General features: G+C 49.3%; 1 protein-coding gene across 1 annotated transcript; it reads right to left on the bottom strand.

The window, feature by feature from the left end:
• Positions 1-927: 927 nt before the first annotated feature.
• Positions 928-17,921, bottom strand: GABRQ (gamma-aminobutyric acid type A receptor subunit theta; the record flags this gene model as incomplete). Its single annotated transcript, XM_080795592.1, has 9 exons — positions 928-1,911; positions 2,529-2,767; positions 4,198-4,350; positions 4,885-5,022; positions 5,504-5,586; positions 7,052-7,272; positions 8,965-9,032; positions 15,656-15,744; positions 17,773-17,921. The coding sequence occupies 9 exons, from the start codon at positions 17,919-17,921 to the stop codon at positions 928-930; spliced, it is 2,124 nt and encodes a 707-aa protein (XP_080651718.1).
• Positions 17,922-18,359: the final 438 nt, after the last annotated feature.

The raw sequence follows: 18,359 nt of genomic DNA, 5'->3' as shown, positions 1-18,359 counted from the left end.
TCTGCTATGCACTTGACACACAGGATTACTACAGAGATTCACAACAATTGTTCATCTGCTGTTCTAGACCACGGAATGAAACAGCAAGTCGGAATTTCCCGACCCTAGTCGTCTTTCAGCAAGTGTTTGCTCTGGGACTAGTGATCAAGTCAGCATCCGACCTGGACAGACGTACCCAGTCCCCAGTCTGTATTATCAAACATCGTCAAGCAGAAATATAGACAAGAGAAGTCCCAGTCCCTCCAGAGATGCCAGTTCAATCTGGGAATCTCCAACTTGACCTCATCACCCCCTGCAAGCTCCTGCTGGAAACATGATCTCTCACTTTGCCATCTCACTCAGTGCAGAAGAGGCACTTTCCGATCTCCCCAAGTTACCTAGAGCCAGCCCCCTGCACTTTCACACGATGGCTAGTGCTCCCCCTGTGCACCCCTGCTCAACCTAGCTTGACTTTCTCTGGTGAAACCTTAATCAGGGGGTGAGCAAGGACTCAATTCCTAGGAGGGAAAAATAGAAGAAAACAAGTAATGTAAAAGGAAATTCAACACATCATGGAGCCGGGGGTGGGGCAGAAAAACGCCCAGAAATGTTTACGCATAGGGCTTGGATCCTTCCTCTGTCTCCCATCCTGGCTTTGTCCTCCAAGCATTTCCAGGGGCTTTTCTGTGCTTCACAGATATTAGAAGTCTTTGAAAAGGTGATAGTCCTCGAGCAGAAAAGGAAAATCAGTGTGCTGCGATACCTCCAGCTCCTCCTCAGTGCCTTCCCTTCCAGCTAGAACATATCCTTTTCAACTACTTCCCACCTCATGTTTATAAAGAGAAAGGCGGAACTGATTCAACTGTCCAAAGAATCACAAAATAAAGTGAACCAAGAAAAGAAGGCAAAATGGAATCAGGAGGAACCTTGGGACCCGGAACTATGGAACTAATAGATATGATATGCCCAGTAGACAATGTTGAACACCACAAAGGCAAGAGGGAAGAGGACCCGGGACCACTTGTCGACCTGAGGGACATAGTCAGGGTCAAAGAGCTTGGAGGAGAACGCTTCGCTGAAGGAGCACCTAGGACTCAGGGGGCGACTGTCATCAGACTCTGAGTTACTGTCCTTGTCTTGGTCAAAGCCTGGGAACCCATCAACATTAAGGCTCCAGGTACTATCAAGATCACGCCTAAGTTGCTTCTCAAGGTCAAGGTAGCCGCACTCAACTCTGATGTCATCAGGCAAGCTACGGATCTCCTCAAGGTTGCTACGGATCTCCTCAAGGTTGCTACGGATCTCCTCAAGGCTGTAGCTTACTTCCTGCACACACCTGTGGCCATAGACAAGCAGATGCCTCCCCCTAGGGCCATGGCCATGACTCTCATCTGAGCTCAAGTTCTCTTTGGGGACTTCTGGGTCACGGGTATCAGCATGGCCACGGGCGTCAGCACGGTTGTGGATTTCAGGACGAATGACACTGTCATCAGTCTCAGAACCACTACAGTGAAAGTCATAGCTGTGCATGGCCTGCTCTGAGGTGGAGGGGAGATCACTCAGGCTTTCCCTAGAGCCCGTCCAGGCCTGCTCCGAGAGAGAAGATAGTGAGCTAAGGCTTTCTGAGGTGGCCAGTGGGGCCTGCCCTGGGATGGAGATCAAAGAGCTGAGGCTTTCTAGGCTTGCCAGGCAGGCCTGCACTGGTCTGGAGGAAAGAGAGCCAGTTTCATCTTCTATGCTAATCTGGTCACCCTTCAGGGAGACAGTAGATAGACTTCTGACTTCGGGAGGGTCATATCCTACATGAATAAGCACCGGCGGTGGGGAGGGAGGAAGAGGGAGAGGGCTTTCCTCGTCAGCACTCGCAATGTGACTGGTGATCTCTTCCACTGACAGAATCATCTCTTCCCGGCATCTCCGGCGTGCGAAGGGCTGGAGAACAGGACCAAGAGGCTGTTAGCATGTAAGAGAAAGCCTCGGAGGCTGCCCAGCCTGTGTCTCCCTGGGGCAGCTGCTCTCTCGGCAGTGCTATGTGGTGGATGGAGCCAAGCCTCCTCAGGCAGGTGTGGCTGGGCTTCCTGTGAAGGAAGCGGGTGCCGCTGGGCGGTGATGTACCGCCAGCGACAAAAGGCTCAGCATGGCTTTGGCAATTGAAAGGGCAAAGGAAGGAGGGCCAGGCCGGCTCCTCTGGCGTCCTTCTCTTCCTTTCAGCCTCTCTGGGCTCCTCTTCCCTCTGCCCCATCACCTGCCCTTGAAAGTCTGCTAAGTGGACTGGATTTGAAGTCAAAGGGTCTGGGAAGATCTAGTTCTGCCACTTACTGCCTTGTGACCTTGCGACAATGATTTGACCTATAAAGGAGTGACGGTAAAGTGTTCTATTTCTTTGTTATCTGATGTGTGTGTCTGTGTGTGTGAGTGTGTGCTGTGCGAGGATTAAAGGAACTACGAAATGCGAAAGGGTCAGGGGCTAAGTTTAGGCTTAAGAAGGTGCCTAATCCCTAATCAGGGAAAGCGGACTGTTGGTCAGAGAGCCAAACCTGCAGCATCACTTCCTGGTAGCGGTAGCGGGCCATGACTCTTCGGGCTCTTCTGCGTCGCCTTTGGTTGCGCCTGGACCCTCCTTGGCTATAGAAAAGATAGTTGATGGAGACATACTCCAGCATGGACAGGAACACGAAGAAGAAGCATACGACCATATAGATGTCGATAGCCTTAATACAGGCCACTTGGGGGAGTTTATCCCGCAGATGTGAGTTGATGGCATTCAGGATGAGCATTGACGTCAGACCTATAAAGAACATGGCACAGGGTTAGCCTCCTCAGGTGGCTGAAGTTCTTGGCAAGCCATGGGGCCCATATCCTACAGGAAGGGAGCAACCATCGTCTCTGGGGCTGGGAGAGCCCGCAGCCAAAGGCCTTCAGCTCTCTAGGCCTGGGGACTTTGCTCAAGTGCTCTCTTTGCTCTTTCTCCCCAGCTTTACACCCAGCCTGTGCTTTGATGATTCTGTGATTTTTCTCATTGCACTTAGGATCAAGTCCAAAGTCTCCAGCCATGGTTTCACAGTGACTTACACCTCCAGGCTCTTTTGCCCTCCAGCGCATAGGCTTTCTTTTAGATCATGTCCCTCAGAAAGGTCTGTGAGTCCTTAAAATATTACACAAGTATCAAAGGTTTAGTCCAACATGTGCTCCTAAAGGACTCTGCCCCATAGATGGTGAAGAAAAAACCAGACCTGGATGTGGGGCCCACTGGGACCAGATAAACTTTGGAGCTGATTCCGTAGGCCCTGCCCTGGTACTGTTCAAAACCTCTGGTTCTCCCCATTGCTTGGACATGACGTTCTAACTGCTTAAACTGGAATTGCAAGGTCTTTCCAAGTCACCCCTCCTCTCTCTCTGCAACTCCCCCTATTTCCCCACAGCTCCTATCCCAGGCATGCTGTGACTCAGTCCCCTCTTAGGGCCCCTGTGTCTTTTTTTTTTTTTAAGATTTTTATTTATTCATTTGACAGAGGCACAGCGAGAGGGGGGACACAAGCAGGCGGAGAGGCAGAGGGAGAAGCAGGCTTCCCGCCGAGCAGGGAGCTGATGCGGGGCTCAATCCCAGGACCCTGGGACCACGACCTAAGCTGAAGGCAGTGGCTTAACCAACTGAGCCACCCAGGCACCCCCCACTGTGTCTTTTAATAGCAATTTCATGTTTTAGTGAATGACAAGTCTTATGCCTCTGCTTCCTACAAGTCTTGAAAACCCAGTTTGAACAAGACTTTTCTGGGGCAGTTTTAGCCAACAAGATCTGGGTCATTTCCTCCTTTGGCATCTCACAGTATCTATCCCAGCATTCCGCTAGATTACTCATTGAGGGTTAGGACTTCTCTGGAAGTCCTACTGCCATTTTGATGGGCATTTTGATATGTGCTTAATCAAAGTTTGCTGTATCGCATTTCTGATCTAAATTTGTGCCCTGTCCATTCATGTATCCAGCAAATAATACATTCTAATGCTTTGGATCTGACATACCAAGATCCCAGCCCTGATTTTTTTTTTTTTTTCCCCACACTTGTCTGTAATATCAGTCTCTCTGCTGGGCTAAGCCCCTGGATAAATGCTTCCTTGCCTGTGCAGTCACATGCCACCTCAAGTATTCCTCTCTTACTCCTGACTTTTTTTCTGAGCAAGATGATCCAGGTTCCTCCCTGGGATGAGGAGAGGACCTACCAACTGTCACCCTGGCTGCGGAAGATTCATAGTTCATCCAAAACGATATCCAAGAGACAACAGTGGTGAGAACAGTAGGCCAGTAGATCTGCACAAGGTAGCTGGTGACTTCCCTCTGGACCAGGAACCTCAGTATCAGGCGCACATAGGAACCTGGCAAGGAGACATACTGGTGTTAGCATCGTAGGGCTGAGGGGATTTTCAGGGTGAAGTACTGGATAGAGGAGGGGAAGCCCCTAGTATTCCAGCCTGGGCAGCCTGCCAATCTGACCCTATTCGCCACCTTAAGGCCAGTGACAGTGGCATGTCTGTAGGCCCATATGGCATGGCAGATTTGTTTTCTCCTCCTTCCTTCTTCACTTGTTTCATGTCAACTGGAGTTTTGAAATAGGAGGTATAGGGAATATTTCGAAGTGACAAACAGAGGGAGGGGCAGAGGCTGGCTCAAGAGAGGAGGCCTGGTTTTATCAGGAAGAGCATGAACCTTTTACACCTGTAAAGCGTCAAGTTTGGCCAAGGGCTTCCACACCCATTTTCTCACTTGAAAGGGGGTTTTGGAAGGTGTCTAGAGCTGGAAGGAAATAGGAGAGGAGGCAGCACACAGTGTAGAGGTCAGAGGCAGACAGATGTCCAGGAGTGTTCCAGGATACAAAAGAGAGAAGAAATGGAAGAGAAGATCAGACCCACCTGTGTAGAAAAGCACCTCTTTGCTAGACATAGTCTTTCCCAGGAAATTGAACTGAGGAATGTGCAGCTGCTCAGTCCCCTGGATGGCATTCCCCTCGCCTTCCCAGTATAACACAATGTCTTCAACCGTGTAGCCATCTGGGAGAGGGAAAGAAAGAGAGTCAGTCTGAGAAAGCAGGCATAGGCAGATTTCACACCAGCGCAGGCTGTGGAAACCCAAGGCTGGTCAGGGCTTGCACTTTGGGGGCACCTTTGAGGTTTTCTGAGTCCGAGCGCAAAGGAGGGGGGCACTTGGAAAGGGAATTCTCCCTTTGGAGTTTCTTAGCCAGGAAAGAAAACAGAGCAAACAGATGTGTTCCTATCCGCTAGCTTGTACATGGTTTCCCCACAGCACGCTGTAATTTCTCCGTGGCACTGACTATTCACACATGAAAGGCCACCTTCTCCCAGATGCGACGTATGTACTTCTGTCTGTCTGTTCATCTATCGAAGAGAGAGAGAATGCGGAGGGAGGGAGTAGGGGAGGTAATGCCCTCCCTGTCACTGTCTACTCTGCCTTTGGTTTCTGGAGGACAGTAACTTCAAGTAGAAAAGGAGGGGCGTCGGAAGACAGACGTACAGCTCTCCACTTCCAGCGTGCAGGTCTGCTTGTCCAGAGGGAATTTCTGCAGATCCAGGGAACAGGCTGCCGTGGTGGTAAGTCTGCAGAGGGAAAGCAAAAGGAAGGGAAAGGCGAGTCAAGCCCGCGAAAGCAACCATTCCTGAGAAAACCGAGACATACTCCAGGTACCGACCCACCTAACACGTTCCCAAACTGCTGACGCTAGAGCTGGGTCCTCCTTTCCTCCCTCCCTCACGTTTTTCTTTCCCTCTTTTTCCTCTTCCTTTCCTTCCTCCTCGAGGAAAGCTGGCTCACAGCCGTGTACGCGAAGAGAGGGAATGCGTATGTGACAGAGACACCAAGAGGTCTGACCGGAAACCTCAGGGCAGCAGGATGGGAAGGGCCCTTGAGGACACGGAACAGAGAGACAGAAAGCGGCCTTTCTTGGCTGTCAATAGGAAACGGCGCTGCCCTGAAGCCGCCGAGCTGCCCGGTGCAACGTGGAGTGCCCGTACGTGGTGTGCGCGTACGGATGGGAGCTGTAGCCCGGGCCCGACTTCGGCCGCGGGGGCTGCTCGGCAGCGCTCTCGTCTCTGTGCGCACGGGCCACCGGGGCTGTGCAAAATGACAGCACTAGGCGTAAGTGGGTAGGAGGTATTCGCGTATCTAAGGCGGGCTGTGGAGTGTTGGGCGGGGGCTTCGAGTGGCCGTGTGGTGTGTCTGTGAGAAGAGTCTGAGGAAGGACCTTGGAGGAGCCGCAGAAGCGGCAGAAGGGAGACCGGGCCCAGTCCCTTTCAACCCTCGAAGTCATTTCCATTTTGTACACTGGGTAGGGTGTGTCCGTGCGTGCGTGCGTGCGTGACCCTTCCATGGGTCCTCCATGCAGCTTTGTTGGTTTCTCACTCTAGCACCTCGGACCACGGAGAAGGAAGAGAGAAACCAAGGGTTGGAGCGGGAGCACCCCAGAGAAAGAGAGACTCAGAGATGGGGGCTGAGCCCTGGTGCAACTACCTCTTATAGCAATTTTCTGCGCTGCACTCATCTCTCGTGCTTGTCTTAATGATAGTTTGTAAGAGATGATGCTGCGAGGGGAGACTCAGGGACCATACGCTGGGCTCTAAATAAGCCAGTGAGGATTTCCAGCACGTGTGCCTCCTGTGTGTACAGAGCCTTACTCGACAGACATACATTGCACACCCCGGGTCCCTGCCTGATGCAGACACGACCAACGACCGATGACCACTGCGTCATGGAAGAGAAAAGAAACAAAGATACATAACAGAATGCACGCCATGCCAAGGTGGAGGGAGAGTTGTTCGAATTGAGAAAATCAAGGAGGGTTTCTTGACAAAGAAGGCATTTAAGTTAGGGACTGAAGGATGGCCAAGGTGTGGGGACAGGACAGCCAAGGATGGCTGTGGAAAACTCTGAAGGTTTCACTTTGACTGCTGGGTAGGATGAGTGAGGGGGCAGTTGCAAGACACCAACGGGCTCCTTAGTGTGTCCCTTACGTGCATTCATGGGCTACTCAGTGGGGAGAAGGAAGCGTGCCAGGGGAAAACTCACCGCATGCCATACCGCACTGTTCCATCTGGGTGAAGCTGAAACACGCGATTTTCCACAGTTATGTCATGCACAAAACCATCCTTGCTATTTAGAAAGTAGCAGTCAGGGACCCACAACTTCTCCAGCATCCGATAGTCCAGGGTCAAGTTCAGGTTGGTCTCATGGTATGCTAAACGTGGATCTTTCCAGGTTTGATGAAAAAACATTGTGATCGTATAGTCCTGAGGAGAGAAAGGTAACTCCCAGACGTAAATGAGGTTGTGAGGCTGTCCATCCTCAAAGTGTGTGTGTGTGTGTGTGTGTGTGTGCGCGCGTGCAGGTGTACAAAACACATCCCAAATATAGATGAGTACTGGAACATGTAAGAGTGTTAAATGTGAAGAATAATCTGAGCTTCATGCAATTACAATCCAGGTTAAGAAATGAAATATTACCAACAACTTTCAAGTTTCAATGTGTTTCTTCCAGAACATACTCTCCACACCTACCTCCCAGCAGTATCCATTATCTTAGATTTTAATGAGAATAGCTCTGTTGCTTTTGGTTAGTTTTATTGTCTATGTATGTATTTCTAGGAAACATACTGCCTACTTGGACCTATTTTTAAATTTTTCTTCCAAATGGAATCATATGCATGTATTCATAATTGGTTTCTTTCACTCAAAATTGTATTTGTGAGATTCCTTCATGTTGATGTCTGTAATTAAAATTTGCTTAGTCGCACTGGAGAGAACATTGTCTCATGTGAATATATTATGTATTACACCAAAGTCAACATGAAATAAAAATAATGACATGAAAGTTCCACTTTACCCCCTCAGCAAGGGCAAATGAGAGTTCCCAGTGCTCCTGCCTGGCCAGCACTGCTACTGTCTGACTTTTGACTTTTGCCCATCTGGTATGTATGGAATGGATTCTTGCTCTGATCTTATTTTGCATTTCAGTGATTAATAATAAAGTCAAACACACTTTCACATGTTCATCTGCTACTTGGTTTTCTTCACAAAAGTGAAGTTCCTGTTCAAATTCTCTAATCATTTTTTTATTGTTTTAAAAATATTCTTATTGGGATGCCTGGGTGGCTCAGTGGGTTAAGCGTCTGCCTTTGGCTCAGGTCATGATCCCAGGGTCCTGGGATCGAGCCCCGCATCGGGCTGCCTGCTCAGCAGGGAGTCCGCTTCTCCTTCTGCCTGCTGGTCCCCCTGCTTGTGTTCTTTCTCTCTCTGATAGATAAACAAACAAACAAACAAACAAACATTTTCAATAGCACTTCTTTGTGTTGCGTATATCTCAGTCCACTCTGACTTATCCTTTTACAGTTGTTATACTGGTTTTATTTGTCTGTTTTGCTAAACAGAAGTTCTTGAAGTTTTGGCTAGTTAGAATTTTTTAAAAGATTTTATTTATTTATTAGAGGGAGAGAGAGAGAGAGACAGACAGAGACAGAGACAGAGAGAGAGGTGGGGAGGGGCAGAGGGAGAGGGAGAAGCAGATTCAGCAGGGAGCCCGAGGTGGGGCTCCATCCCAGGACCCTGAGGTCATGACCTGAACTGAAGGCAGATATTTAACTGACTGAACCACCCAAGTGCCCCTATAGGGAATTTTAATAAAGTTGAAATTATTTATTTTTATGGCTTCTGTTTTCTACGACTTTTTAAAGAAGTCTTACCACAAAGGCACAAAGACGGTATTCTATATTCTCTTTTAAAACCTTCATAAGCCTTTAACCTTTAGGTTTAGAACTCATTTGGATTGATTTATTTTTTTGTTGCATGTGGCTGTAGTTTCCAAAACCTACCATGTTCATCTATGTGGCTCTGTTGCAAGTCAGGACAGTCGGAGTTGGCTTATGGGTCTGCTCCTTGCCACATGTTCCCTGCTCCCAGGCCCACGGCTGAAGCTGGCATACTTACCATAGTCATTTCTGAGATCTGCTCAATACTGGAGACATACATAGATATTCCCACGGGCACAGGGGCACCTGCAACACAGGAAGACACTATTACATGCAGGGTATGATAAAGTATGGACTCAGGAGCCAGACTGCCTGGGTTTGGACCCCATTTTGACACTTACTAGCTGTGTGACCTTGAATAAGTTAGCTAGCTTCCATAGTGTTTTCCAGAATGGCTGAGGTTCCTCAGAAGGTTACAGATAGAGCTACCCTATGATCCAGTAATGGCACTACTCCATATTTACCCAAAATACAAAAATACTAATTTGAAGGGACACACGCACCTTGATATTGATATTTATATAGCAGCATTATCTATAGTACCCAAACTATGGGAACAGCCCAAGTGTCTATAGACTGATGAATGGATGCAGAAGATGTGATGGAATATTACCCAGCCATGAAAAAGAATGAAATCTCGCCATTTGCAACGACATGGATGGAACTAGAGGGTATTACGCTAACCAAAATAAGTCAGAGAAAGACAAATACCATAGGATTTCACTCATACGTGGAATTTAAGAAGCAAAACAACGAAAGTGGAGGGGGTAGGGAAGAGAGGCAAACCAAGAAACACTGGTAACTCTAGAGAATGAACTGACTGTCACCAGAGGGGAGGGGTGGGGGATGGGTGAGACAGGCGATGGGGATTAAGGAGAGCACTTGTGATGAGAACCCGGTGATGTATGGAATTGTTCAATCAGTTCACTGTACACCTGAAACTCTTATGACAGTGTACATTAGCTAACTGGAATTTAAATAAACATTACAAAAGTTACCTAAACTGACTGAGCCTAAGTTTCCTCATGGGTAAAATCAGAATAAGGACAGCACTGATCTCATGATAAATGCAGGCCAACCACTTACAGCAGGGCCTGGCCCATGATATGATGAAAGGAAGGGGTCCGGGTGAAATAAAGAGAAAATAAGGGGATGAAGTACTCTTTTTCTAAATGATTTTGTGATTAAAAACTCAAGAGCGATGAGCTCAAAAACAAGAGGTAATATTTGTGCCAGGAGCATACTTGCATGAGTGCATTTGAGTATGTCCATCTGTGAGCTAGTATGCGTCTTTGTGTGAATGAATGTGTGTGTTGTGTACATGAGTGTATGTCAGTATATTCACATGCACAAGTGAATGTGTGATTGTGTTCACGTGCAGGTGAATGTGTCAGTGTGCACATGAGAGTATGCATGTCTGTGTGTGAGAATGCATGAGCATGTCTGTGTGCTTGTGTTGCATGGGAGTAAATGTGTAAGCACGTTCATGCATGTAGGCATGTTGTGTGGGAGTGAATGTGTGTTCAGATGCAAACGAACATGTATGCTTGTGTGCAACTTTGAGTGAGTGAATTTGTGAGTGTGTGAGTGTATGTAAGCTTGTTAATGTGCACAGGAATGTCTGAGCATGTCCATGCATAGAAGTGAATTTGTGTGTTCACATGTGAGTGAATGCATAAGCATGCTTTTGTGTTTGAATATGAGTAAGTGTGTAAGCACAGGCAAGCACGTAGGCAGGTTGGTGAGTGGAAGTGAGTGTATGAATGTGTTCATGTGCAAGTGAATGTGTGAGCATGTATGTATTTGTGATTTTGTGTGTGTGAGCAAATTTGTATGTGAGCCTGTTAACATGAGTATATTCATATGTGTGTGAGTGAATTGGTGTTTTCATGTATGTGAGCATGTTTGTGTGGGAGTAAATGTGTTTCCTGTTTCCCTGTGCATGTACTTGTAAGCATGTCCACATGTGAGTGAATGCACTTTCATGTTTGTGCGTCGAAGATGCTTTTACACGAGTGTATGTACGTTTGTGTACTGAATGGATGTGTCTGTGTGTCCATGTGTATGAGCATACTCATGTGTAAGTCTGTGTGTGAGCATGTTAAGTGCATGTGTGAGGGAATGTGTAAATGAAAGTGTGTGAGTGAATGGGAACATAAGTGAAAGTTTGAGTGTGCGACTTACAGTCAGTGTGAGTGAGCATGTTCATTATGTGAATATGTGAAAGTTTGTGTGTGTGACCCTACTTGTATGTATGCAAGTTATAAATGTGATTAGTGATCACGCTTACATACTCACTCATCACACTTACATATGTGGGTGTCTGATTGTATTTGTACACCTGAAACAAAGGTGTAAGCATCTTTCTGTGTTTGAGTAGATGTGTGAGCATGTTTGTGTGTGATTAAACATGCGTGTACATGGGTGTGTTTGCATGGAATTGAATGTGTGACCATGCTGAGGTACAAGTGAATCCACGAGCATATTCACGTACGTTAATGTGTCCTGTGCAGGTATGCGGGAATACATGAGCATGTTAATGTGTGAGTGCATTTGTGCACGTGGATGTGTATGTGTGTTAATGTGTGAGCCTGTTCATGTGTGAGCATGTTTCTGTGAACTGCTAAACAGGTGGACATGTTTGTGTGAGCAAGCTCCTATGTGAGTGAACGCATTAGCCTGTTTGCATGCAGTCACGTGAGTGTGCATGTATGAGCATGTGCATATCAGTGTATATGGGTAAGCATTTTTAGGCATGTGGGTGAATATGAGTAATTTATATGTATGAGTGAATGTGTGAACATGTTAATATGTATGTTCATGTGTGTGGACATCCAAGCACGTGTGTGGATATTTGTATGTATGTGAGTGAACCTGGCAGTGTGTTTGCATATGTGAGCATGTCTGTGTGTGAGTATAAGTGAATGTGGGAGCAGAAGCATGTGAGTATGTTAAAAGATTTCATTTATTTACTCGAGAGAGAGAGCACGAGTCACGGGGAGGAGCAGAGGGACAAGCAGACTCCCCGCTGAGCAGGAAGCCTGATCCCAGGACCGTAAGATCATGACCTGAGTGGAAGTCAGACCCTTAGCTATCCGAGCCACCCAGGTGCCCCTGTGCGTGAATACATTTTTGAGTGTGTTTGCGAGAACACGTTCATGTGTGTATGTGCATGCATACACATGTTCGTATGTACACAGATGTGTAAGCATGTATAAATGTGTGAGCAGGGGCATGTGAGTGCAGGTAAGTGTGTATACTGAATTTCTCAGTGAACGAACTTGTGAGTTCGTTCCTATGAGTGCACATGTGACGGTGTCTGTGTATGTTAATATGCGAGTGTCACCGAATGTCTGTCTGAATGTTTTTCTGTTTCCTGACTTTGTTTTTCGGTCCTAGGTGTCAGCACTGCCCTCTCAAATGTAATAATGAAAATATGTAGTAAACTATAAGGTGCTGTGGAAAAACACTTTTTTGTTGTTTCCTATTGGCTAAAAGCTGTCTTCACCTAGCCCCACAGGTAAGACATCATTCTGTATGTACTGCGCCACAGCGCTGCTATGGGAACATGCGTGACCCTTGCAGTTTCAGCCCACTGGCTTCCCTGCAGGCTGACAGTCCAGAAGTGGAGCTGTGAAGATGGAAAAGCGTTCTTCCTCTCCCAGGGTTTCAAGCAGTGACAAGTCATCGGGATCAGCATATGAATGGCCGCTGCGAAGTAAATGTGCCTCTCCGCAAGGGCATAGCCCAGACTCCAGCACAGCCCAGACTCTAGCACTTCGGGGTACTGTGAATGATTCCCAGCAATGCATGTAGTGACAGAGGTTTCTAGAAATGTAGTTCTTTTTTTAAAAAAAGAATATTTTATAATTATGTATTTATTTTATATTTTATATATTTTATAATTATAATTAATATATATTATAAATATTTTATAATATTTAAAATATTTATAAATTTTTTATAATTATGTATTTATTTATTTGACAGAGAGGGAGAGACAGCAAGAGACGAAACACAAGCAGAGGGAGTGGGAGAGGGAGAAGCAGGCTTCCCGTCAAGCAGGGAGCCTGATGCGGGGCTCGATCCCAGAACCCTGGGATCATGGCCTGAGCCGAAGGCAGAGGCTTAACTGACTGACCCACCCAGGTGCCCCTAGAAATGTAGTTCTTTATCATAGCCTTTAGAGGGTAGAAAGTGTGTTAAGCAGGCAACAAGTCCTAGAGGGGCCATGCAGCCATCCCTGCCCCCGCCTCACTCTTGGGTCAGACTTTGTGCTACTCAGGTATAGTGGAGTCCTGGGGGACTCGAACCCTAAAGGGCCAGGACATAGCCTTGTCCAAGGGCCCTCAGTGGAAGGAGTGTGTGGGAGCTGAAATGCAGCCCCCTTTGCCCTCACCAAGCCATGAGTCCTGGCCTGGGGATGTAGCCCGGAGGAAGGAGACCTGGGACTGTTTTCCAATTTACCAATCTAGCGGGGACACCTTATGAGAGTTTCGCCAAGGTATCCTATGGAAGGGAACAAGAAATCTCCAGGTAAGTTGTCTAAGTGCTATGTCCGGGGTGATGGCATCAGTCTCACATCCCATTGTTATCCCTCCTGACGGGCTCAGGAAGGCAGAAAGGGGTTAACCACTTCTTGCCCCTTAGAAAGTTTGCTACCACAAGTCCTTTCCTCCTTAGCAGCCATCAGAGTTCCAGAGGAAGAAGAGATAAATGAAGGAATGATGAGGCTGTCCCACTCATTCCTTCACTCTACGCCTCTGCCATGCCAGGTGCTGAACTAGGTGAAGTCCTCGAGGATCTAACTTTGGCAACGCTGTGGACTCCCACTTCTCTTGCCCAGAAAGAAGCAGCTGGTCTTCCTCCTCTTGCTCTCAAGGAGCAATAAGGCTCCCACAGCCTCATTACTGACCCATCCAAACTGAGCACAGTTAGGAGAAGCCTCTGTATGTGTGTGTGTGTCCTTGAATCTCTATTTCACTTCAACAGAGGAGAATTTGATTCTGTGTCCAGTGGGAGGCATTAAAGGGAGTCCTGGGTTACCCCAACACTGAAACCGCTGATCCAGTGTCCCACTGATTGGCATTCCGTGCCCCGCCTCCTCGCCACCCAGCGCAGAGGACAGTTCTAGACAGAGCGCGCAGTGTCTTCTTCTTTCTAAATGTAGAAGGTCCTGCACTGGCCTTGCTCTCCCCCCTTCATGAGGACCCATCTTTTCTCATATGCCCCAGGTCTACAGGACCAGAAAGCTTAGTGTAATTTAGGAGGTTAGGCATCCGGTGCAAACCAATCTGAGTTAGCTCTGAAGATGGTGGTGAGGTCCCTTGGAGATACCGGGCCACACCCGATAATCCCCAGCGGCTGGTCCTTGCCTCTGCTCCCTCCCCCTGGCCCTGGATGCCTGCTGAGAAGGCAACGTGAAACAGTGGGAAGGGTGTGCTGGGTGCACTTGCATGGCTGTTGGTCAGCCTTTGTTGAGAAAGGGGAAAAGGAGGAAAGGAGAAAGCGGAGTAGCTACTCCCTCGACGGCCACCGGAGCTTGGCGCGGCAGCTCCAAAACCAGCTCCAAAACCCACGCTGAAAGAGCCTTCCTTCCGCCCTCTCTGCTCCAGCTTCCTAATGCGCAGCGCACACTCACCTTGGACCCCAGAGGGAGCTCCCCTCGGAGGGAGCCACACGGCAAAGGCGACAGCAGTTAAGTGTCCCACTTCCAGAGCCTGGGGCTTTGGTTTTCCAGGGGCCTCTCCAGGCAAATCTCAGCGCCCCACACCGCTGGGCTACGCTGCAGCGCTCCCCGCTCCCGCTCCCCGCTCCCCGGCTGTGGGCCCTTCAGGGTGGAGGCACTGCGCGTTCAAAAGACCTCTATTCATATGTACAAATGTGAATTCATTAACAAAGAGCATTCATTAACCCTTTAGAGTCAGTGTCCAGTTCTACCACCGGCAGGAAGTGGAGTGCTTTCCCCAACGTAGCCACTCTGATTTTTAGTTCTTTCTCTGTTTCCTTTTCCTTTGAGCTGAAATGTGACTAACTTCTACTTAGTACACCCTCCCTTCCTTTTGTCTGTCCTCGGTCTAGGTTTCTCGGGTGGGTGGCCGCTGGGCCAAAGAACGCTCCTCCTGTTCTGTGGGGTTGGAGCAGACTGCCTGTCCCTTAACGCTGTGTGACTGAGCCCAGATGGGCTTCCTGGGTCAGTGTCCTTCTCATTTCTCATCTCTGTGCTTGAGGTCTGAGTGCCAGGCTAAGGCAGCTCAATAATGCCATCAAAAGTTCGTGAGGGGTTCAGGCTGGATTTATAAAGATCACACTGCTGCAGTGTGTTAAATGAACTGAACTTGGTGGGAGCCGGAGGCTTTGGGAAGGCGCGGCAGAGGTGGAAGTGCCCTGGACGCCAGAGGGAACAGTAAACTGGACGGAGAAGGCCAGGCCCTTAGTTTTGAACGAGCTGAACTAGCTAATCACTTCGCAAGTGTCCAAGGTGCAAAGAAGGTGTGATCGAGTAGCCGAATGTGTCCCGCCACTCCCCACCATAGATGAGCCCATCCTGGCTTCCTGCTTCTCCAGCCACACCGGGGAGGGGGAGTGCGCTGCAGGCTGTTCTAAGGGAGGGGGCATAAGGGCCTCTTTCGAGACAAGGCAAAGAAGTGGGAAATTGCTGGGGACAAAGCAAAAGGTCTGCGGGTTGGGGGCATGGAAGTGCTCTGAGGCAGCTTTTCCGCAGAGGTAGGAAGGCGGGGTCCGTAGAGGAAAAGTGTTGAGTCTGCGGAGTGCCACTGATCAGCATCCCGAGTGCGGTTGTCTCGTTGCATCTGTCTCAGCTCTATTCCACCTAACACAAAGGATTCTAGTATCTCGACGTGGCTTACCTCCAAAATTTGGCCTCAGACGGACATCATATTTCGACAGCACCCTGTCCAAAATCTTGTGAACCACAGCTTCGTTTGCACAATTTTTGCTGAAACAGAGAAGTCATCAGTAAATGCCACATTACTTCTCAGGGAGCAAACAACAAAGAACACCCCAGGTGTCAACGTGCTGGAGCCTTCTTTCCTCCTGCACACATGCCGACATGTACAGTCACACATGTACCCGTCTCTCCCTGCTCCTCTCCCTCCCCACAATGAGTCAGCCAGAAGCACAGCGTGACGCACTCTTTTCCCCTCCCCCCTTCCGCTTTTATCCAGAGAATGGGGCTCAAAGACTGGATACTTGTTACCAGGCAGGATTGGGGAGGGGGGCATGAGGAGGGGAGACTGTAGGGGAAGTGGAGAGGGGAGGGAATGGGCAGGTTCAAGGCCTGAGATAAATGTGTCACTTCATCCCCGTAAGAAGCTCCATCTTGCCATCAGCCTGGATGCGGCTTTCCAGGTTGCTGGGGCTCCTTCCAGGGGCACCCGATGGCCTCAGGAAAGGTCATCTTCTACCCTCAGTGCCCCCCCCCCCCAGCTGAGGCAGCCAATTTACATTCTCCAGCTCAGGTACATTTCCCTACATAAGCTAGGACTGGGTATTTTGTTCTCACGTCTATGTAAATGTTGTGCGTATACAACTCTGCTTTTGAAGACTTGACAAAGGGCACATGTGGCAGACAGAGCCTTGCCCATGTAGCAGAGATTAAAGACCCCAACCAAATCAAACCATTTTAGATTTTTGGAGTCCAAGGGCTGCCCTCAAAAAGACATGTATTCTGGGAAGAAACATCTCTCTGGCTAAGCATATGCTTCCAGCCTAGACGTGTTTTGGGTGAGCCCATGTAAGTGCATGCAGCTCAGCCCTGCAGAGAGCTGGCCTTTCTAGAATTCTCTGAAGCTCATCCAATTCACCTAGACATTCAGTGGGGGTCTTTTCTCCAAAAGGGGTTTGCGAATGAGAACAGGCCCTGGGCTTCACTATGACTCTTAGGATCTTTGACGCATTGACCAGGGAATGAACATCGGTCCCTCCAAATCACAGTGTGTGTGTGTGTGTGTGTGTGTGTGTGTAAGACAGAGAGAGAGAGAGTTAGTTCACTAGCGCAGTCTGGTATGTCCGGTGGAGGACATTGCAGAGCTGTCTGCTGGAACCTTGCCAGACTACGTCCCCCCTCCCCTTTTTTCGGAATACATGTTCATTTCTGGTTTGTCATTTAAAAATTATTTCTAATCATCTTTAATGACAAAATTTTATTTTGCATCATTCCAAAGTGTACACATGTATTATTCTCGAATTAAAACAACACATTCCCGCCTGTTTAGTACCACTCAATACCCATACCACAGTGCTCAGGATCCGGAGCTCCTGCAAATACACATTTTTGTCTGATCTACATGTAAAGTCTGACTGTTTGTTTAACATCTCTTCAGATATTTGCAGATCCAAACTTGAAATCAAACACAGAAAAGAACCACTGAATCTTCAAATGTTTTCACAGGAGTAAGTACAAAAGCACACCATCTCAGGCCACACAGCTATACGGTTATGCAGCCACTGATCGCACTGTCTGGGCTCCGACGAGGTCGAGTCAATAATTTCTATCTGCGACGTTCGAAAAGGTCTCTCACCGCTCAACACACACACAAACATACGCACGCGTTTCAGGGAACAGACTAAAATCCTGACTCAAACAGGTGTCTGTATACTCTCTCTGTTTTGTGACTTGTTTATCACCCTGTGCCGCTACCACCCCAACCCCGCGGGTGCCAATGGATGTGACCGGGAAAACCTGCCCAGGGCACCGTCCTCCCCCCACCCCCGGGACTGCAGTTTGGGTACGTGCGGGGCTGTACGAGGCGCCGCGCTAACAGGTGGCCTTTAGCACAGAGCTCTATTTCGATCGGCCACCCCCACTCCTACCCCGTCCCCCTCCAGGGACCGGCAGGCAGGACCCAAGCGCCAGGGCTCAGCAAACCCGGTTCAAGTTACCCCAGCCCGCTCCGTCCAAGAGGCCCGAGGCCGCCCGCGCGTCCCAGTCGCCGCCATGCCCAGGCTGGCGGTACCCGCTTACCAGTTGAAGAGGTTCAGGACGACTTCGGGCACGGTAGGGGAGAGCTCGAAGTGGAATTCTGGGGTAGGACTGGGGTCGTGGCCCTCCGCGAGCCAGGTCCTGATGAGTAGCAGGAGCACGGCGGCTCGCAGCATCCCTCTGATGCCCATGGCCGCGCAGCTCCGGGCCAGAAGGCGCGAGAGACGGCAGGGGGAAAGGGATGGGATGAGGCGGAGTGCGGGGCGAGAGGGAGCTGGGGGGTCGCTGGGAGTCTCTAAAGAGCCACTAGCGAGGGTATGGGAAGCAGGGAACGCGGGGGCCGAGCTGGAGCCCAGAGCCCAGGAGGAGCAGCCCCCCAGCAGCTCTGCCCGACGCAGCGGCCCCAGAGCGCGCCCGGCAGCCGCCAAGTGCGCTCCGTCTGCGGCCGCTCCTGCCTGCGACTGGACTCCAAGCCCTGCGCCCGGCTGGCTCCGCCCACTCCGACGGCAACGCTGACCGAACCAATCCAGCAGGGGCCGGGAGCCCCACAAAAAGGCGCGCGCTGCTGCCTCCGCCCGCAGCCTGCGCTCCCCGAGGCCCCCCGCCCCTTCAGGCCTCTGCAGTCCTAC

The sequence above is a fragment of the Martes martes genome (assembly GCF_963455335.1).
Source record: "Martes martes genome assembly, chromosome: X".
Taxonomy (NCBI): Eukaryota; Metazoa; Chordata; class Mammalia; order Carnivora; family Mustelidae; genus Martes; species Martes martes.
This window is presented reverse-complemented; position numbering and strand designations above follow the sequence as displayed.